At 30.4% G+C, this 23,770-nt stretch overlaps 1 protein-coding gene across 3 annotated transcripts in view; it reads left to right on the forward strand.

Moving 5' to 3' along the window:
• LOC143196405 (uncharacterized) overlaps window positions 1–23,770 on the forward strand; it is a 60,602-nt gene that overhangs the window by 31,118 nt on the left and 5,714 nt on the right. For all 3 annotated transcript variants that reach the window (XM_076404069.1, XM_076404068.1, XM_076404070.1), the window contains exons 3-4: window positions 19,448–19,605; window positions 22,038–22,110. In XM_076404069.1, coding sequence (XP_076260184.1) covers window positions 19,448–19,605; window positions 22,038–22,110 — 231 coding nt within the window. The remainder of the gene's footprint in view (window positions 1–19,447; window positions 19,606–22,037; window positions 22,111–23,770) is intronic.

The following is a 23,770-nucleotide window of genomic DNA, read 5'->3' on the forward strand; positions in this document are numbered from 1 at the left end:
ATAGTAAAATTCGGCTATATAGCTGAAAAACATTACTGCATTGAATAGATGGAGGAAAAAGACCACTGCATTATCTACCAAGATCACTTGGATAGTTTATCTTCATATAATTACATTTAAAATGAGTTAAAAATACTCAAAATACTTTGTGCATTATCGGACAGATTTGCGAGAAACCAAAACATTTTAACATTTATGAACAAACTGACAATAAAACCTGCATGCCATTTTTAATGAAAGAAACTCTCAAGGAATAAGAGAGTTATATATGCCCTATTTTTTAGAAAGGTGAATCTGAAAGAATATTTACATGTTTAGTAAAGTAGTCCCATTGGCATCTTATACAGTTGCATGGAACTTACAGCAATTTTTCAAGCTCAAACAGCGGAAAAGTTTTGCAAACTATTTTGTTACTGTTACTGTTTTTTAGACAGCTGGCCAAAAATGTTTCATGTAAACAAGAAGATAATAGTTAAATGATTTGTAAACTGCTATTACCTTGAACATATTTATAATAAAAATGTTTGAACTGATTAACTTACTGTATATGGGACTTTAAAAAATAATATCCTTTAAAGATGAACTTTTTAAATATAGTTGCTATACCCGACTATGAACAAGATCTACAGATGATATTTAATGCCAATTCAGCAATGAAAGCCGAAAATTGGCTCTAAAATAATCAAAAGGAAAACAGTGATGAAGTAACCTCTACTTCTAGTGGAATAAATATTAAAATAAACAACCACACACTAGAACAAAAAGTGATGATTAACTATCTTATATAACTTCTTATATTATCTTATATTATTAACTTTTTATAACAAAATTAAACGAATAACTTAACTACGAACTGGAAATCAGGAAATTTATCGAACAAGCTAAAAGGATGTAGTCCATTATTAGCTGATGAAAGCATAAACTCAAAATAAAGAACATTAAAATTGTAGATGCAGTTGGTATAGAAATATGGGCATTAACAATAACTAAAATTCGACTAAGGCGGATGCCTCAGAAACTTCTTTCCAGAAAACACCTTGAATGGAATAGTAACAAATTCTAGTTGTTAAGAATCTCGTTAAAACAAATGGTAGTATCTGTCAGAAACAAGACAAAATAGATGCATAGCATCAAGGATTCACTTAACCTGTTATAGTTAGTTATAATATGTTGTAATAGCATCAATTTTACACAGAGAAGGAGAGAGATACAAACAAATTAGAAAAAGTCGCGGATATCATACCATGTTAATAAAAGAAAAATTTACGATATAAGTATAATATAATATAATAACAGGAATGTTATTTTTTTAACACACACAACACCTATTATTACTGACATTTTATTGCCAAAAGGCAAAAGAATGTTTAAGATGAAATTATTAGAGAGTTAATTTTTAAATTACATTTCATAAACAGTTTAAAATAGTATGTTACCAATTAAGAATTTAAACTCTGTCTTATTCAACACCATAACTATTCATGTTGATTGGCTCAATAAACACTATAACATCTAAGTTTAACATGTAGTTTCTTCAATATAGCAGTTAACCTAAACATTAGAAAAATCCTTATTAAAAAAAAAATACATATTAAAAAGATTATACAATTCCTGTATTTAATGAAAAATGTCTGTCTGTTCCGTCAAAATACCTTTCTAGAAACCGCAAAGTTTGGTAACTATTCAGGGTCAAGGTCTGACCATTACTATTGTTCGTCTAGATTGTTGAAAAAAAAACACTTAAATTCGTAGATAAATACCAATTAATGAAATAAAATGAAATCGATTGGTTTATTTTTAAGAAACAGCGAGTACCCGACGATATATTAACTTAAAAAACGAGTCAGATATTGTTCAGAATCACGTCATCCCCGATAATCTATACCAAAATGATCTCTTAAACAAGACCTCTATCACGATTTTTATTTTTTGTGCTGCTTAAAGAATCACCAACAATTAGTTTATCTATATAAATGCAAATTGTAAATGTTGGTTTGTACAAGAACTCAAAAAACTCTAAAATATCTTCACTGAATGACTAAAATGTTTTTTCCTTCGCTATTCTGCGCCATGGGAATCTGTCTCAAAACAAAAAACCACTATGTTATCCATCCAACTTCTAAACTGTTTGTTGTATTTGTTATGGGAGAGGTTCCACATGTAGTCTCAGATCCCATTCCTCTATGCGAATCTGTTGCTGGGACTGTGGAAGTCGCATCTCTTGAGTATCGCATACTTTTATTTTCCTACTCCACTCAACACCAATGTCAGGTCGTTTGTATGTTGCGCAAGTTTCCTCTGATATTTTATGCTATGCTGCTTCACTATTATCATACTGAAATCTAGAAACCTGTTGCTCAAGCTTTGAACAATATTGAGCATCAGCTCCTCAATGCTTTACTCTGGAACCTTTCTAATATTTCAATATTACTGTTGCTTACATAGTTAGTTATCCATAGTTGAAAGTCATATGTTCAGATTGACTTGATGATGCCTGTGATTGTTTAAATAGTGGCGACTTGTTACTGATAGTGCTGTTAAAATTGTTATTGGTAGTGCAATTTAAGAAATGCGCTTCAGGTCAGATATTTTTCTTTAACTTGCAATAAAAAAATCAAATCTTAACAGTATCTAAAATTTGTAATGCTTTTTATTTCTTATTTTCTACCTGTTATAATTTTGTGTCTTTATTAAAGCTTTCTTAGTTCTTTTTCACGGCATTATTTTATTCTAGTTGCAAAGATGCTTTAAGTAGTTGCAAATTTTACTAAGCTAGACTAGAACTTTAGCTAGAGAGCTAAAATAAACAGTTCACACAACATGATCATTTTAATATATGCTAATTTTCATATCCTTCTCAACATTATAAATGTGAGAGGCTAAGAATAGCTCAAAGACGTCAATGAGAAACCACAAATCGACGCTATACAACGTTAGAACACAGATAATCAAGAAAATGCCTATGTTCACTGGTATTTCGGCGATCATATCAGTAGTAAATTGGACGCTGCAATATCTCTACCGACATAAAACAGTTAAGGTTTTTCATGATAAAATAACAAATTAGTACATTTGTTCTGACCGGATTATACTTATATGCATGACGCTTCAAGGCTGCAACTCTAAATGAAGTATGAATATTTATACAGAAACAATTATATTGAAAAAGAAACATAAACTAACAATTATTATGCTATCCTACAATAGCTATCCTATTTTGAAATGATGCCTCTTTGATTTACTTTGCGATGGATATTACCTCAAGATAAAGTATTTGAGAGTTGACTCCACATTTGATATTCCTGCATTACAATCCAAGCTTAATTTTGAATAAAAAGTTCATTGAAACGAGAAATATAAAATATATGCTAATATCCACGTCCAACCCACATCATATAAATTAGTAATTCTCAATTGTTATCAACAAAGCTCACTAACAACCTTTAATACTAATTCTTAAAATACTAATCTAGAAATTCTCTTATAGCTCCTCACTTGGCAAATTATATGTTCAATGTTCTTGGTTGAGTTGAGCAAATAATATATACATCGTGTGTACTACAAAAACTTGTGCTTACTTCTCTTAATTTTCCTCTTAGGCAGAGAAAATAGAGTGAGACACAGAAAATCTGACTAATGACAGCTAGTAAAAATACAAATATGCCAGTTGTTCTAATTTCTACTTTTTTCTAGTTCAAATAGTTTGGATTCTGACTTTTATACCACATTTCTCTCTTATACAAGATTAATATCACGTCTTTTTTTTCTGATACTTATACAACAAAAACGACTTTGTTTTATATACCAATTCAAAACAAATCAACAATAAACAGAAATTCCACGACAAATACGTATAATTAAACGCGTGTAATGTTATACAAGACAATAAAAAATTAATATGTTCGAAACAAACGTGGAATAAGAATGGTAATAACCTCACGGAGCGTAAAAAATAGGACACTGGGTAGTGAGATAACAAGAACGCGTACCGTACCATTTAATTACGATTGTAATTTTAAAAATCTCACAGCCACAAGGGGGTATAATTAGTTTCCATTAGGTTGAATAACGATGAATATTTTAACCGTATATTTATTATGATACGATTAAAATACTTCATTCAATGTAAACTATTTAGTATTAACAGTTACGTATATATTTACAGTTGGTATTAACTATACTTAACATATAGTTATACAGCACATTGATATTGAAACAGAGTTAATAACACAATTAAAGTAAATTATCTTAAAATATAATATAATTAATTTTAAAATTTAAGTTGTTTGTCCATATTTATTATAATTAGTTTAGTTTAGTTTGAATTTTAACATACTAGGCTGCTCAATAAATTCTAGGATAAAATCTATTAACAGTAAAATTAAAAATTCCTCGTTATATTAATAATACTTCATCTTAACAACGTAATTAAAATTTCATAATTGATGTGAAACCGACATTTGGGCTCCAAAGCAAGTTAACCTCTAAGAATTAATCCAAAAGATATTCGGCGTAAATAATTTTGTTCTTGTATTACCTCCAAACTGGTGAAATAATAAACTGAGAATATAACTGTTACATTCTGAATCATTTAAATAAAAAATTTCGTGAAGAAAATCGGTTATAGAAAAAATATTGATTTGTGACATAGTGCATAACGATAGTCATTTCACAAAAACTAGTTTTTAGCTAAAAGTCATATTTCCATAAGGTTCCTATAATCAAATTGGATGAGTTCTGCTTCTAATTGCTTTACATCAGAAGCTCAAAAAAAGGTCCTTCGGAAGATATTACCTAGTTCTATTTCAATAAACTAGTTTTTTCAATGGTTTTTTAGCTTTGTGTGAATATATATAGTCAATTATAAATACAATAATAAACTGAAGCTATTATTTTAATTGTTTAAAGGAAATTCACGAACAAACATTTTCATGATTTTTCAAATATATTCTTTATGCGACCATTTCTTAAGTTAGTTCCTTCACGTTATAAATATGGTACATTTTGCGGGGCCAAAAATGGCCATGCTTCTCTGGACTGTTTTCAGTATAAGGAAATAGTAATACAATTGTATGTCTTATTTTTTGTAAGTGTTATCAATCAAGAACTAAAATTGATTGAACAACTTAATATATGTTAATTCACTTACAGACAAAATTACTCAGCTAAAGAACCTCCAAATCAATTAATTTCTATTTATATAACATTTTAGTAAAATATTCAAAAACTTATACTTAACAAGCTTATCTCAGTTATCAAATTTTACTGATATATCATAAATGCCAAATCTAATAAAACATGTTTTCTACTCTGAGTGTTTTGATTAAATCATGGTCATAATGAATGCAAAAGAATTCTTATTGTCTGGCATTTTAAGTGTTTTGATGTTATAAAATGTTTTTTGATTACCTTTTAAGGCTTTTTTTAAAGTGTTTCTTAACCTTTTGCTATTCAAAGAAAAAAAAACATCGAATATGTAAATAGGAAATTTATAAATTCAGATCTTTTTTTCAGGTTATTTCGTACAATTTACACGTAATCACTTATGTTTAGTTCATAACTATGTAAAGTTTTTAGACAGGAAGAATTGATATTGTAAACTCGGAAACTAAAATACATGATTATATTTTAAATAATTTCTAACATACCCTTCTATATTTGACAAATAGAAGATAGGAGAAAACATTAACAGAATATATTCCAATAACGTTTTAAACTGCACATTGTATGAATAATGCCTATATAATATATACAATGTATCAATGGCACAGCGTTGGTGAATGAAGCCATACTGTGATTAGAAATTCCTTTTTAAATTCCGAAAAGCAAAAATACGGAAAGTTGTACGAATTTTATATAAATAAGTGCGTAAATGAAGGCATAATGGTGATGTTCAAATGAATGGCAGTGTCAGAATTAGTTTTCAAATTTTCATTCTGGAAATTTCGATGGCTAAGATGAATCTCAACCTGGCCTACCAATCGAAATAGTCATTTGTTTACACTAATTCAATTTAGTTGCATTGGACATTTTTCATTTTCAAAAATAAAAATTGGCTTCGTTAGATATGCTCGTATAAAGTAACAACCATATGTTTTTTTTAAATTGGTATGGTGCCTCATTACGTTTTGTTAATATGTACAAGAATGACATTATGGGTCAAATACTAAACTTAATAAATATCCTTGCTTTAATTATAATATTACACAAACGTTAAAACTTCTTTATATATGGCCGGTACTGTATATTAAAAAACATGTCAATTATTTTTCTTCAAGATAAAGAATAGTATTCGTGAGATATAAATAGTTTATAACTGATACATAACACACATAATTATATGGTTATAACTTTAAAAAAATAATTTTAAAAATTTAGAGTCTGTGATCACTAATTATGTTTGCCTAAATTTACATAAAAAGTGATATTAATCACTAGTCAATAAAAATGATGTAATCAGTGCACTGTTGAAATACAAATCCAGAGACAAAGATTTCAACAGCTCAAACATGTCTATCGATCAAAGGCAAACAAATTCCTGTAATTTCTGTTTAGAAATCCACCTTTTGGATGGAAGACGAAACAAAAATCTCCAAAAATGGCATGGATCAAGATCATAGAGAGATATGAAAAATAGTAGAAATGCAGGGAAATATAATATTAACATTGTTCGAGGTTAGAACGATTGTGACCGATCGTCAACAGTGGTCAGATTTAGCGAAAAATTTTCGTAGTACGGCAACACCAACAACAGCGTGAGAAACAAGTTCAATACCAGCATAAAGCGTCTCATATTATAGGAAAAAAACTTTCACGACCTATTAACTACAAATTAAGTTGATTCTATCCTGCTAATAAAGAATTTCAAAGATAAGCCTTTATAAGGTATAAATAAACCGACTTGATGCTGCAGTGGTAAAGACAAGAGGACGGTCCTCCTGCTGTTGCGAAAGCCGCGGGTTCGAATTCTGTTAGGACATGGTCGTATGTTTGTTTTTGTTTAATATTTGTGATTGTCCTAGACAAGAGTGTAAAATCTGACAAGGAAAATGATCCCAGTCACGCCGGTAACCAGGCTGGGTAAGACCAGATGTCTTCTGGGATGATTTCTAAGTTGGTCACTCGCCAGTCGGTAGGCTTAATGCCGAGAACCGTGGTTCGGAGCCCACGTTAAATAGTAGGTCCAGTCCAGATAAACCCATAGTTGGTAAAAGGAGACTTTAAAATATGTAAAAAAGTATAAATAAATCAAACAAATATTATTCTTTTAGTGTAACAGTACGATCTATATACTATTAAAAATATCTGGATAAAGCAGAGTATAAAATATGGACATTATGTTACACAAAAAAAAACATCCTAATTTACACATTCAAGAATAATTTTAATATTGATAACAAAGTTTTTAAATTTGTTAATCAAATATTTAAATGATAACCAATAAAATTACCAAAAGATCATAGATTGTACTTAGAGCAATAAGTTTATAATTGTTTATAATTGTTGTTTTTGAGTATTGCAAGATCAATTGGTGTACTTTGGTCCGCGTTTACATTTTCGTCCGCTTTCTTATATTCCAAATTCAAAGCTTCTATCTAAATTCCAGTAGACTATGTTAAGATAAGTTTTTGCAAATTACGAATTTCAAAAATCAAAGCTTGATGAAGCTTCGCCGAATAGGGATGTTTTTTAATAATCTACGATTAAGCAACTTCAGTACTCCTTTACTTTTCACGAGCTGCAAGTTGCTGCAAGATATGCTTCGAGTAACTTCAGAGCGATTGGCAATTCCACGTTAAATTGTACTCGTTTGTTGATAAGTTAGATTCCAGTTAATTCAATGAATTCAAAAGAGAACAGATTGATCCTCCCAGAAAATGTCTACCAACACTACTCTGTTAATTAATCCGCTAATTAAATGATTTTGATTCTTTCATACTAAACTTCATTGCCTACCAATTGACTAACTTTATAGTATATTTACATTATATGATACTGTCGAGCGAGTTTAAATCTTAAAATAGAAAAAAGCGTTTTTTTATACCGAGTCGAAAATCTTTAACTATATGATCAATATAATTACTTTTATCTTATGATATGTATATATATATATATATATATATATATATACATAATTTATTTATTTGAATATCTCACTGTATATAAATAAATATGATTCGTAAATGGATCTAGCAGTATGGTAATAAGTAAATAATATATCCATAATGATTTAAGTGTATTGTTCGAAGAAAAATACTTTATTTACAAGTATGTATTCTTTAAACTATAAAATGAATTATATCGTGGTAAACTATCCCATACCGTTCATTACGCTTTGTTCGTGTTATAAAATCGCTTCCAAGTCGATTCTGTTGCATAACGTAGCGCCATAAATTATTAATTCCCCAGCACGACCTTGCTAGTAATTTTGCAAGTCAAAAGAGTCACGGTACTAAGCAGTATGAGTCTCCGTCTGTGTTGGGCAACGCTTGCGTTACGATTAATTTTTACATTTACACCATTTCGACTTCAGTACTTTTATCTCTTATTCTCTCGGACAGGTAAATGTCATGTGAATCATTTTCGTTACAATTTGTTTCTGCCGAGTCCCTGTCGGCTACTCACGCGACGAAGGCTGCTTACTGATTCTGGGAATATTCGAAATTAACAATAACGTTTCTGTCGAAATTGTATTATTTGTTGCGGTGAATTGCTCAAAAGTTTTTAATTGAAATGTTTATGCTCAGTACATTATCTAGTATTAACAATGATAACATAACAGTATACAATATATTATTTATATAAAAGTAATGGATTTTCTATTTGGATAAATTAGTTTTCTTTTCTGATGTAAAGTTTATTGTAAAACTTAATATTTAGCTGGCTCGTAGCTACAGTAGACAAGGCGACCGGACAGTCCTCCTACTGCTGCGATATTTAAAATTATATCTATATATCGGTGAACACAAAATCTCGATACCGAGTCACGCAAAATTAAAATATCCGTATAATAAATATCTGCATTCCGGTGAAAAATATCGATATTTGTTCAGCATCCCAAGTAGCATTTCGAATCCTACAGGGCATGAGTGTACCTTATGTTTGTGATTGATTGTTATTGTATATATTTCTAGGCAACAGTGTAAAATCTGACAAGGAATAATTAATGATTGGTGAAAAGGAGATTTTAAAATATAATAAAAATAAATAATAATATTTTCCTTTAATTGATTATCATTTAAACATTTGGTTATCAAATTTAAAAACTTTGTTATCAATATTAAAATTATTCTTGAATGTGTAAATTAGGATGGAATCTAACTTATTAACTGGAATCTAACTTATCAACAAAGGAGTACAATTTAACGTGGAATTGCCAATCGTTCTGAAGTTACTCGAAGCATATCTTGCAGCAACTTGCAGCTCGTGAAAAGTAAAGGAGTACTGAAATTGCTTAATCGTAGATTATTAAAAAACATCCCTATTCCGCGAAGCTTCATCAAGCTTTGATTTTTGAAATTCCTAAGTTGCAAAAACTTATCTTAACATAGTCTACTGGAATTTAGATAGAAGCTTTGAATTTGGAATATAAGAAGGCGGGCGAAAATGTAAATCCTGACCAAAGTACACCAACTGATCTTGCAATACTCAAAATCAACAATTATAAACAATTATAAACTTATTACTTTAGGTACAATCTACGATCTCTTGGTAGTTCTATTCGGGAACTTCCTTCCTGCTAATTGCATTTGTTCAAATATTGGCTCTATATAGACATGACGGATAAGAGTTTCCAATAGGATCATAATGACACACATAAGCATCCGGAGTTTTCAACTTCGCACACCTCACATCTCATCTTATTTCAACCCCTTGAATTGAAAAGCTCTAAGAATAATAGAGAAATCTAATAAATATCTTTATTAAAAAATTACCCCCAATAACTGATACCACTTGGTATGTCTAAATTCAACATCGAAAAAAGATATATCCTCAAAGGATTATCCAAAGAGCCGTTTTCAAATAAATTTATAAGGGAATTTTATATTTTTAGTTACATGAGAGTAAATTAAAAAATAATAATAACATAAATAAATAATAAAAGGAATAACATTTCATTTGCGAACAGTGGGACAGTATTTTCGGCTTGTTCCCAGGTAAATCTACAAAACTTGACCAAATATGATCATGAATTATTTTTACCGAACACTGTCTTGCAAAATCGCATTGTCTTATTTCTGCTTATATAACGCTCGTTCTTTCAATCCTAATGGTTTCTTAATGGTTTCGCTTTGCTTGCAGTCGCAATGGCTGCATCCAGTTGATCTCACCAAATATAGAGCAATTAAACAATGATTTTTAAATCATCTAAATCAATATTTGTATGTTGTTTCGGATAAATAAAGAATTCGTCTCGAAAGAATTCTATATATTATTTTGCATAAAAATATTCGTATTTAATACAAAGTTCAATTTAACTATTAACAAAAATTGTTTTATTGTTAAAACATTAAACCTATACTTACTACTTTTTATTTCAAACTATACCAAGACATCCGGTCCTAAAGCTATATCTTAAAAAACAACGAATTTTTTTTCAAAATTTCAGTAAAAGACTTAATTAAAAGGCGATAAAGCAGTAAATACGACTTTGAAATAAATGTAACTCATATGTTTTCTGATATTTAATACGTTAAGAATTCTATTTCTATTGGTATAGAAAAAATTATTATTACAATTATTACAATTTTTTATTATTCACTGACATCTCTGAAAATATAATATAATTCAGGAAAAATTAAAAGATGTATTTCAACATGCAGCTTGAAATACAGGTCACATCTATAATATCTTAATATTTTTTTATCATTATTTATAACCAAAAGATTTGGAGATGTAAAATTATTTCTGACTAAAAATGAAAGCCAATATACGAGGGTCACTATTTATATTTCGAGAATTGGCAACCCTGCTGTCATGTGACCATCGTAAAGTTTGACATTTTTGACGACATACGTACCCAGAACATTTTGTCGCACGGACGCTATTTGTTTATTTTATATTTTGTTGAAAGTTTCGTCTCGGCAAAAAATGGAACTGAATCGTGAACATTTTCGTGCGATGATTTTTTACGATTTTCGACGTAGATTATTGCAACAAGAGTGCATCAACCAATTTGATTTGATATTTGTCGATAAAGCTGAATCAAAAACCACCGTGTATCACTGGTTTAGTGAATTCAATCGTGGTCGTAGTACGCTGTCCGACGAATTTAGTGAAGGTCGTCCAAAATCGGTTGTTGTGTCAGAAAACATCGATGCTGTGTGCGAAATGATTAAGCAAGATTCTAATGTCACCTATTGTGAGATTGCGATATCCCTAAGCATTAATTCCACCAGCATACATGCGATTTTACATGAACACTTAGCTGAGCGAAAGTTATGTTCGCGTTGGATCGCTCGCTCGTGTCGATTGGTGCAAATAAATGCTTAAGAAATTCAATCGCGGTGCTTCGAAAGACGTGACAGGTGACGAATCATGGATATACTCGTATAAGCCCGAAAGTAAGCAGCAGTCGACTGTATGGGTGTTCCAAGATGAACCAAATCCAACAAAAGTTTTTCGCGTACGAAACAATTCAAACAAAATGGTGGTCTGTTTCTTCAAGAAAACTGGTCATATTACAATAGTGCCTCTAGAGGATAGTAGAACACTAAATTCTGATTGGTATACAACCATTTATTTGCCAGACGTCTTCGATGAAATAATGAAAACAAACAAGAGACTATTTGAGCACTCAAAACATTGAACTGATGGCCATTCGCCGTACAGCCCTGATTTGGCACTCAATAACTTTTTTTTGTTCCCATCCGCGAAGAAGTCAACGATTTTCATCGCTCGAGGAACTATTGAAGCGTTCAAAAATGTTTTGAAGATACCTCATTTGGTATGGAATAAATGCCTTGAAAATTAGTTTAAGCGTACTCAAAAGTGTATCGATCATCGTGGCGACTTCTTTGAAAAACAATAAAAATATATTCGCAGCTTAACTATTTGTTTTTTTTTTCCTATTCCCGAAATATAAATAGTAGCCCTCGTATTACCGAAACAATTTTTTATTGACCTCTTCAGAAAAATGATTACAAAATATCTAAAAATATGAAAGTACTGATTACACTATTTTACACATTTGTAATTTTCGATAATAAAATATAATTGATACAATAATTAAATCATTCTAGAACGAATTTTAATATTTAAAACCTTTTCAATTGTCCCTGTATCTAACGACTCCATAATAGCTCAAGTAGTTGCCGCTAATGTCTCAGTATTGGTTACACAAACCGTTTAATGGAAGATTTCTATCATTACTTGCAATTGAAAGTGAAATACAAAGAGAGAGCGAGTGGACAGCAATAAAACGTCGAATAAAATTTCGATAGAAAATGCCAGTTTGCCAATGGAATACTGAGTACTATTTAGAAGCAGATGTTACCAGATTTTACTGATAATAAATTAACATGCTTGGTTTCCTTTTCATTTATAGCAGCAGACGGAAAATAATACCGATATGTTTAAGTTATATTTAGTTATAAAACGTCAGGGTATAAAAATAAAAAATTTTATTTTACTTAGAACTATTCTATTTTATAGAACCCTTATGTCTACATACATCACATCTCCCAGTCTGACATAAACACATCGTTTTTTTAATATTAAACAAGTAATGTCGTATTAATCGCGCGATATAACATATTTGCATTTACAAATATATAAAGTTGCTTGGTATGAAGCTACGTTCAAAATAAAAGACGTACCCAGATTCAGATAGTTCATTGTTCTGACCTATTGGCTTTTTAGGCAAATGAACATAATTACCAGCTACCTACATAAGTTACAAAGGTTATTCAAAGGCAATTTTAGATGCAAATTAAAATACAAGTAATGTGTCACCCACTATGACAACCTAATATATCATACACGTATTCTTACCTTCCCGGATATTAGATTGTGTAGTTATTTTTTATATGTTCAAAACTAAACAAAAAGGAAAACATGCATTTTCCTTAACTTCTTTTCTAATAATGTTCCCATTCAAAAACTTGTATAAATCGATATTTTTGACAACTCCTTCGAAGAATTAGGCATTATTATTAGGCCTATAAATTAGTTTTAAAGTATTTTTTTAATTCAAAGGTTCATTGTGAAAAATCTGTACAATCTACTTTATTCAAACTATTATACATCGATGGCCGCTATTTCTTCCCCTGTTTTAGACAATTTACGGATTTCAACTCGAAATAATGATATATTTTTTGAGGGTATCCGCGAGTCTACCCATAACCAGAACCAGAACAAGTAATAATCAGAAGGACTAAGGTCTGGTATATACGGCGGGTGAGTGTATATAACATGTGATTCGAGCGTTGTTATGCTGAAGAATAAGATTCATTACTTGTATTCCAACCGTTTTAAGTACAATGTTCAGCTCAAATGTATTAATTGTAATCGATAGCGATCCCCAATATTGATTTTATCAAGTAATGCCTTCAAATCCTCGTATTCAATTTTTATTGGCTGTCCAGAATGCTCTTTGTCTTTGGTGCCAAAATATCCACCTTTAAAACGAGAGTAAGTCTTTTAGCACCGGGGATTATCATGACTAACGAATAGAGCCTGCGAAGTAACCAACAACCTAATTAATCAATTTTCAATAATAAATTACTTTATGATATATTACAGAGAGTATCATGAATTAAATACATTATTATATAAACTTATCATCCGTAATAATAATTTGCCTCTTTTCAAATGTCTTTTTTTAAGTTATTGTCAATACAGAGCCTTTTTTCTTGCGACATTTTATTACATTAATTTTCCTTATTCAAAAATAACTGCATCTCTTATAGTCTTCACAACAATGTTATTTACCTCAATCTTACGTAATATATACTAAACCTTTAAAATTAAAGTACCAATTTAAAAGGCTTATGGAAAATAATTAAACAGTTTCTATCTTTAAGAAATATATTTAATTTTTTTTTGAATAATATGGGCTTATAAAAATATACTTTGTTGTTTATACAACTTTTCTTGTACCTCATTTCCATATGACCAAACCACAACAAACACAAGAATAAAAGAAACAAACACTAGAATCATAAACTGCCTCTTTCTCTTTCTTGGTCTCGTTAACATTGTTCTCATTTAATTCAGTCAAGTTACAAAACAAAGCCTTTTATAAAAATAAATAAAGAACCAACGTGCCGACCAACTAGGATTTCACATTTTGTGTCGTATTTTCTCTTCGTTTATGCAGGATAATTAGAACATCCTTCAGCTCATGTTTATTTTCGTTTGCGCTTAATTAAAATTGTTTCATGTGAACGTTGCCTTAGTTCAGCTTGCAGTTGAGTAACATGACTTCTTTGTTATAGTTTATTTCGGAGCTGAAGGTAGTGCGTGATATAAACAATCTTAGCGTTTTACAATCGTTCTAATGCTATTTTATGAGCCGTATTGGCTAGGTTAATTGTGCTTGGTGTTGTAAGTTATACAAGTCGTTAACAATATTTAACGCCACAATGGTTTTTGACTGAAGAATTGCATGAATATTTGAGAAATGCCGGTTCGAGAATAAACTAAACTAACTTTGACAAAATCCTCTTAAACACTTAATCAAAAATCGTTTTAAAGATATAATGGTTCCTAATTGAATTTTTAAAATTGACTAACTTATAATCACTACACTATTGTTGTGAATAAGAAATAATTGTATCCACTGACCTAGTCTGACCGACTAAAAGTTATGTCCAACTACGGAAATGAACGAGATTCTTTGTTCTGGCCTAAAACCAGGCGGTGTAATGCATGACGCATACCTGGTGACAAGTTGGATCGGGTTATGTGGGACTACCTCTAGGCTTACCAAAACACTAAAACGAAACCGCCTCACAGCTAACCCCTGTGGGTCGCTACTGTTATTGCATTAAATGTGGGTATATCGCACCCATCTAATCGGGCAGCCATTTTGGGCACGAGGACCAGGCGAAATAACAGATAGTCAAACTAACTTTTGATAAGCGAACTTGAGTTAACGCACGACTGGATACTGTCGTATAGGGGCAAAAGTTATGACTGCAACGACAGAGGAGGTTAGCCTGGAAAAGGGGAAGGTTAGCGGTGACGCGGTGAAGGCGTTTAAGATTCTCGTGAGGAGCTTATTTTGAAAACATGAAGCCCTTTCAACTGGCTGGATGTAAGAAACTTAAAGTAGACCTTAGATCCGTAGGGGAATACGGACCGAATTAACATCTTGTAAAATGAGCATTTAATGGAGATGGGAAGTCTGCTAGGAGATCAGAGAAGATGGCAGGTTCACTATTCCGAAACTTTCTGGATTGATTTCTGGATTTATAAATACTTACAGACAGTGGGGCATAGCCATATGACCAAGCGTATATCAAGAAAACTGACAAATATTCATATAAATAAATTGATTATAAAGCTATTGATAAAAGCTGATTAGAGGATAAAAGTTTATTGTGGAATATAGGTGTAAAATATGAACAAAACCTTCAAAACAACAGCGAAAATAAATTAGAAATTTGATTGAAGTGATTTCATATAGCTGAAAAATATAGCTCGTCCCGGTTTGGCTTAGCGTAACATAAATAAAGTATTACTCCAGTGTTCAAAACTTCAAACTTCTAAGAAGTACTTACTTCTTTTGTTTCGAGAAATGTTATTTGAAAACATTTTATTTTCTAATCGCACATAGAGGAGATTCTGATTGATAAGAAAATAATTGAAAAGGTACCACTCAATAATAGTTCCAAATAATTTCTAAATGTTCGTCCTTCTATTTTAAATCACGACACCAAATACAAAGCACCGTATTTTATATACTTACAATTTTATCATCTTAATAGTCAATAGATTTTCCATGAAGTTCATGCCTTCATAGGGTATATCTCCAAGCAGCTTCTCTAGATCCTGCAGTATGACTTTGATAATATTTTGAATTATGTTGTTTTAATAGTTCCTAACTGGCATTGTAAATACCTTGCTTCCTTCTTGCACTTAACTAAATGTATTAATTTAGTTTCATATGTTCCTCACTATTTTGGTTTAATACAAAATTAAAAAAAAATTAATCTGTCAATGTTTTATCAAATGTCTACTGTATCACTTTGTCCATAATATGAGATAAGGAAGTGAAAAAAACTTTACCATAAGTTTTTTTTATTTCTTTATATAAATTTTAACCAGATAATAACGAGCACAACAAAAAAAATTACCCCCATTCTGTTGTTCTGTTGCAATCATTCTGAAGTTGTCCAATATACAAGTTATGTAATAATTTTTCTAAAAGTTTTTAAAAGTTTTAATCTGTCAAAATGTATTTTTTTCTTTCAAAATAACCCTCTTTTGAAAATAATATATTTATGGCAATGTTTTTTTTTTATTCTTGGAAACAGTTATTGAATTCATTTTCTAGAAGAGATTTCTCTCGTTCAGTTCTAATTTCCTTATCAGTTTATCTTTTAATTTAAGAAATAACTAGCAGAACAACGAAGTTAAATCTAGAGAATAGAGTTATTGTTAAATGATATTATTATGATAAAACGTATTATTGTGAAAAATAAAGCAATTCTAAATTTACGTATAATTCCGACCTCTATCGTTCAAGAATTTAACTCGTAAACGATGCACAACACTCATATAATATTCCTTGGTGGCCGACTAGTCGTGCTGAAAGATTTCCTAATGAGTAACACCGCGATTTTTACATCTTACTATTTTTGATTATTGTAGTATAAAATGTAATATTAAATACAAACCTACAAAATTATACATAAACAACTGTTACGTTATCAACAATCTAGTGGATTTTCTGATAATAATTACCATAATATTAAAGTAAAAAACAAGCTTTACCGTTTATTAGAAACCTAATTATATCACTGACAGCTATATATGCCAAGGTGTTGAGAATGTCCAATTAAAATTAAGAAATAAATGTAAATTTCAACGGCCATTGTTGATCCGGATAACAATGACGCAAAGTCATATTTTAGCGTAAATTCTATTGAATTTAATAATGTGTAATAGCATAGTAATACATAAGTCATACTTTTAATAAACTAATAAATAGATGTAGTAAGCAGAATATCGTAAGATAGATTGTTAAGTGTCTCGAAAGGTCGTTAACAATAAACACGTTTAAGCTGTTTTTGTCAAATTGCTTAACACATTTCAGAAATGCTAGCAATTAAACATCAAATAAGCTTTACTTACTATGAAATTTACGTGACCAAAATCATATAAAATTTAGTACATCGTTAATAATAGATTGTATAATATATTCTCAGGTAAATATTTTCTTAGAATGTTTTATATTCATTTTTTATGGTTAGAAATTCGTCCACCCGTTGGAATTTTTAAAATTTCATAAATGCTAAAGTAATCAATGTTTATAGAAATGAATTCATATTTGTAAAATTACGAAAATGTTTCTCTTTAATTTCTTTCCTCTTTACTGTACTTATTTCAAGATTCTTTAATCTAAGAATAATCACGGTATTTGAGGAACACTTCGACTATGTTATAGCAGGTATTTCCTCTTTACGAGGACTTAATAAAAACCGTTTACCTTAAAAGAATCTTTTGAATTTTTTGAAATTTCCAAATATGTAGAGGTAGATCTAGAAATGTATAAGTCTAAACTATAATTATATGTTTAAGAAACTATTATATTTTTATCCTCTTTTTTCTCTGATTTTCCGTTGCTTCACCGGGAAAGTTTGGAAGTAACTTACGAACAAAGAGCTTTAACGCACACCTTATTTTTAACTTTTGGTTTATTAGATACATGTATTTGTGCTTATTTTGATCAAATATTAGTGAAAATGCCAGGTATCATTGTAAAGCAATATTAGAAAATGTAACTTAACTGTTAAATTTAATTAGTTTTGACATTCCTCTATACAAAATAAGAGTTTTCCAATTAATATTCAGTTATTTGTATATAGACGTTAATAATGAAATATTCAAAATTACAGTTGCGACAAATAGTCATTAAATAGTAATAAATTTTGTCATTCATAGCGTTGTACGTATATATATTAATTGAATTATAAAGGTGATTATTTCAATATCAGTTACCAAGAATAGCCTGCAGAACCAACAAATTTCGAAGACAATGAATGACATGACTTAATGGACGAAAATGCATGCCAACCTCTTAAAAGCCTTTCAAGCAGCTCACCTATTTCTTGATATTCTCATGCTATGGAAAAGATCCAAGAGGAGGGAAAATGACTACGATCCAAAAGGAGATGAGAAATGGATAATCCAACGATAATTCCAAACATAACAAGTAATGGCTTAGTCCAGGAGAGCTGTCAAGATCGACACCAAGCGGAATGTCCAAGTATTGAGGGAAACATAATAAGATCAGCAAGCTATAATCTCTGACGAGTTGTTAAAATCGAATGAAGAAGAATGCTCTAAAATAAAGCGATGTCATGAGAATAAATGGAACGACGCAGCAGCGAATAAGAGCTGCAAAATCATCCTCTTGTTTTACAACACTCGATCACATGAGTAATACATTCTGAAATATGCACTGTTGCAGCTAAAATTGGAAGTTCCGTCATACGCAATGCATTCAACAGGTATTTTAAGTAACAATTTTTCATTCAACAGGTATTTTAAGTAACAATTTTTCAGACCGATGCAACATAGCTTGACTGGCACACAATTTTAAAGTGCTGAAAATACGATCGCTACCAAACTAACATCGTTCTTTCGACATGGTCTCTCTAATTTACCAGCAATGTGAAAAAACGTTGTGCAAACTGATGGAAATATTTTGATTAATATACTGCACCAATTTCTCTCAATAAATTTCTTCTTAAAATAGATTTGCCCAAAAATGATAACAATGGACTTCACTTAACACCAAAAATTGTTTTCAACCATCAAATCACTAAATTAAAATTATTAAATTAGTATTATTATCCAAAACCCCAATGACATTAAAATATAATATTTATTATTATTCATCATTCCTCCACGCAATCATTTCATGAATATCGTACTTCGAGAACTTAAGCCGAATTAAATCCCATTCAGCTTCTGTTGCATTCTTACTTTATTACACCACAAACTAATTCATTTATGTATAAATCTAAAGTGATTGCGTCACATATTTTCTCATTCGCATGAACATAAGGTATGCGAAAACGCGGATGTTTTTCACTCACTAATAGGATTGCAATTTTTCTTTAGACAGTTTCACAATATACATCACTTTCGTCTACGAGAATCAATAAAGTATATTAATCGGAAATGATACAGGGTAACCAGGAATGTTAAGATCTACTCCTAATCATCAAATACACAGAATTAACAAAGAATCAATACGTATTTTTCTTTACAGGACCATATTCAAGAAGTTCTGGATAAGTGGAACCAGATAGATGACGAAATATGGGCCAAAGTCATTATCTTGGAGAAGAACAGAAGGGTGGCCAAGGCCTACGCTCGAGCACCAGTACTTACCATTAATGGATCCGAATCTGGTTTTGACGGATTCAGGTAATATATTTTGCATTTCACTACATAGTATAAAACAAAGTCGCCTTTTCTGTCCCTATATCCCTATGTGCGCTTAAATCTTTAAAACTACCCAACAGATTTTGATGCGGTTTTTTTCAATAGATAGAGTGATTCAAGAGGAAGGTTTATATGTATAATACATGCATAATATACTAAGGCAACATTGCTAATTTTAGAGGTTTCTAACGTGATGTCGTAAATTAACCTATTTTTTTAGGCTTATTTAGCAATTAGCAAAAACGCTGCCTAACCCTACGAGTTAGATCAAATTAATGTACTACAGTATTGTACATCATAAAAAGGTCTACAAAAAAGTCCGCGATAGTATATGTTTATCTTTTAGGGATTAACCATTTTAGGGATTTTAGGGATAACCCACATTAACCATTTTTATTGTTTACTTTTTACGTGAGAAAATGGCTTATTTACGAAGCTATTTTAAGCAATACGGCATTAATCCTTATCGAATTAAGTACCTTAAATACAGTGTGCAATTAATATAGATCAATATGGTTCCTTACAGCATGTAAATTAAACAAATATTTTCGGAGATATTACAAATTTAAAATTTGCGTTTAAAAATGTGTAATGTAATAAAAATTGTATGAATTTAGATATTCCAAAGATAGCAGGAAATCTTCATAGTAAGTATAGGGGAAGAGGAATTGTTTTACTCCAAATTTAATGCGTGCAGGCCAAGGGCAGTAATGAATGAACCAAAAATACTGGATCGATTTTAATCATGTTTTCATTGAGTGACATAGGCATATATATATGCCCGTGCAAAGTCGGAGCGGTCCGCTATGTTTTTATATACAACGTTCATATTTTTTCTGTAGTGTATTTAATTTAGTATCAGCATTGCACCCGTGCGAAGCCGGGGCGGGTCGCTAGTATCTTAATAAAAATAAGATAATTTCGGTTTTGTACTATAGGTCTTCGTAAATATTCATGTTAACATCTGCGGAGTTTGAAATCTTACCTCTTAAGTATCATAAGTTTATGTTATCGTTATAATCAATTTATAACCGGCTCTCGAAGGGAATTTCTACACCTCAAAGCCATACACTGCTTTCGGTACCGCAGGACTTCTGAATATTCTTCAATACATCTCGTCACAGTTGACTATCAACCGCAGCTCTTCTGACCTCTTAGGACAATGTTATTCTCCTATTTTTGAGATATATTTATATCATCATGATCCATGTCCTTTCTGAGCGGTTCACTAGTTCAAAAGATCAATTTCATCACAAATATCTATGAGGAAATCGTTCACCTTAATCTCGACAGACATGTCCAAAGCATTGTAATCTGCGTTATTAAATTTGTTCCTCAAATATGCACTAATTAAGCATCGCATTTGAAGGATCTCAACATTACAGATGTTAAGCTGCACAATATCCAAGTTTGGGATATTACAGATATATTGGCAAGATAAGCGTTCGAACGAGATATCGTCTTGATTGTAATATTTCCTCTCTTCCACGCCCACCATCTTAGAGATGCAAACGCTTCCATCTTCATAAAATCTCAAATCATATGACATTGCAATGTGAACTATATAATGAAGAATACTAGAAATATTTACATCCGTATAAGTGCATATAGCGCTATAATCAGACACATCAAAAAGTTTGTAGCAACATATTGAATGCAATGTCTGTTTTAAAAACTTTTCACAAAATTGCATCCACCACTAAGAAAAGCAGTGGAAAGACCACAACTCCTTCGCGAACATTTGCTCGAATCTTAAATGAATATAATAAATCATTTCACAATCGGGCACAGCTAATGGAACCATCAAAAGATGCCTAAAGAAGTTTAACAATTAGGTTCATCTTATACCACTTTCTATGAATATTTTTGTATTCTATGGCACATATTTTTTCGTCACCCCTGGGTTACGCGTACTAGATATACAAATCTTCATTGTAATGTTGTTTAAACGAATAGATTAGTCGAACGATATCAGATTTGTAGAAGAAAACTTTTCGATTTTGTATTTTGACAAGGCATTATCTCACAAGATTCGTTCACTATCATTTTTAACCAAAAACAACCAACAAATTTATGGTATTAAATACGTACTTTTTTGAAAAAATATGTCACTCATAAAATATACTGATTTTAATTTTCGATATTAATTCATACCTCGATTAAACAAACATGCTGTCATACTTTAATAACTCACATTAGCGATCAACTCAAGCTTTTAACCAGGTAGCTATTAAATAAAGTACTGTATACTTCATAATGCACCTTGTACTATAAAATTCATAATTTTTCGAATAATAATTTTTCATGAACTTTCGATGCTATTTATAACAAGGATATCAACAACATGCGGTCTGGTTTAACAGCCATATCAAACGAATAAATAACATAATTTATTTTTTCGAATTCTTTTACAGGATTGGTATGGCTGCTTTTGAGAATCCACTCAGAGATAAGAAAACCGAGGAATGTCGACGTCACATCGGTCACGTAAGTTTTTAATGTAAAAATTATTCCACGTTTCATATAAATCAAGTTCGATCCTTCATTTCTTCCATCTATAAAAAGATATTTAAAATGTTATTAATGGCTCTAAATAGGGATTTATCATGACGAAAAGGACTGAACGATATTTATTTCTTCATACATCAGCTGAATCTATTAAGTTAATTACATTTCATCTGCAAAATTTACTAGAATTGATTCTGTTTTTTTTCTGTTAAATACGCTTCACTGCACTACCCAAGGTCAAATAGTTTGATTGTTTTGAGACTGTGTCCTGCTTGATTGTTATCCAAGAGTTGCAATCCTTTGGTATTAACATAAGAGTGGAGCATCTCCTCATATATCTTTGCGATTATTTTGATTTCCTGAATAACAATCGGTATATGAAGGTAATATAACTAACCATTTCTATAGTATTTACAGAACATCAAACCATACAACATTCTTGATTACGTAGTTTATATCGCTTTTATAATATGTAACTTATGTACGTATAATGGAGATTTTCTCCCAACTAACCAATACACTTTTTATATTCAATATCCGGTTGTTTTCTTTTCTTTTTAATGTGATCCATCCAATGAAGTGTTGCAGCTATATTCATCCCAAGTTTAGTTTTCTTGCTCTATGACATAACAGTCTCATTAATCGTTACTGTTCCATGAAAAATTTCATTATATGTAAATTCAATACGCACCGATTTATTTGACTAATGAATAACAGTCACTTACATTTCATAATTTTTACAGAACCCAAAATCAATGAATGGCTTTAAAACTTTATATATAGGTAATTTCATCTTTCAATTAGTCAATCTTTTTTGATGATTTATTGTAATTTTATTAAATTAATGTTTCATTACAAACTAATTTGACAAAAACATAGATTCGTACAATAAAAAAATAAATATAAACAATTAAAAACACAATAAATAATTATTATAATTTTACAATTTAATAAATACTAATTCTTTTAGAAAGGAAATTTATTTCAAAGGCATATGATAGTGAATACGATTGATTGAAAAGCACTCGTGTTGTCTTGTTCTTATATTTAGCCCCATACTGAATATCATAGTTTAAAATCATTTTTCGGATTTGAACTTATAGAATGACATTGTTCTTTCAATGATTGATTCAAATGCATCATTTATAATTTATGTGCCCCTATCATTTTCAGCAGTATTTTTAAATTAATTTAACAAGGCCATTAAAGAATATTTAATATAGTTAGTTAGTAAAATCAGCTTTTCTTATACTAATTGTAAAAAGAAAAGCTACGTTTTATTTTCTAACTTGCACTGACAATGATTCGAATTATTTCTGTCGATCACATAAAACATTTCCTTCTTTATAAACTATATTGCTAAATAGTTTCAGTCACATTTTTGGCATAACAACACTATTAATCGAATTATTGAAATAACATATCTTTATTGTAATGGAATGTCGTGGACTTTTTAAGAATATTACTCTCACTGTTTTTAGTAATAATTTATTGAAAAATACCACATAACCTAATATAAACTAACTAAGGGTATAAAAAATGTTAAAGGATCACTAAAAGTGGGTAAAGACATGCAATTTCAACGTTATTAATGATTTCTTAGGCTACGCATCAGGAATGAACCATGACATATTCACTG

This window comes from Rhynchophorus ferrugineus, unplaced genomic scaffold, assembly GCF_030347505.1.
Source record: "Rhynchophorus ferrugineus isolate W39M unplaced genomic scaffold, kcgeb_rfMv2 rfM4, whole genome shotgun sequence".
NCBI lineage: Eukaryota > Metazoa > Arthropoda > Insecta > Coleoptera > Curculionidae > Rhynchophorus > Rhynchophorus ferrugineus.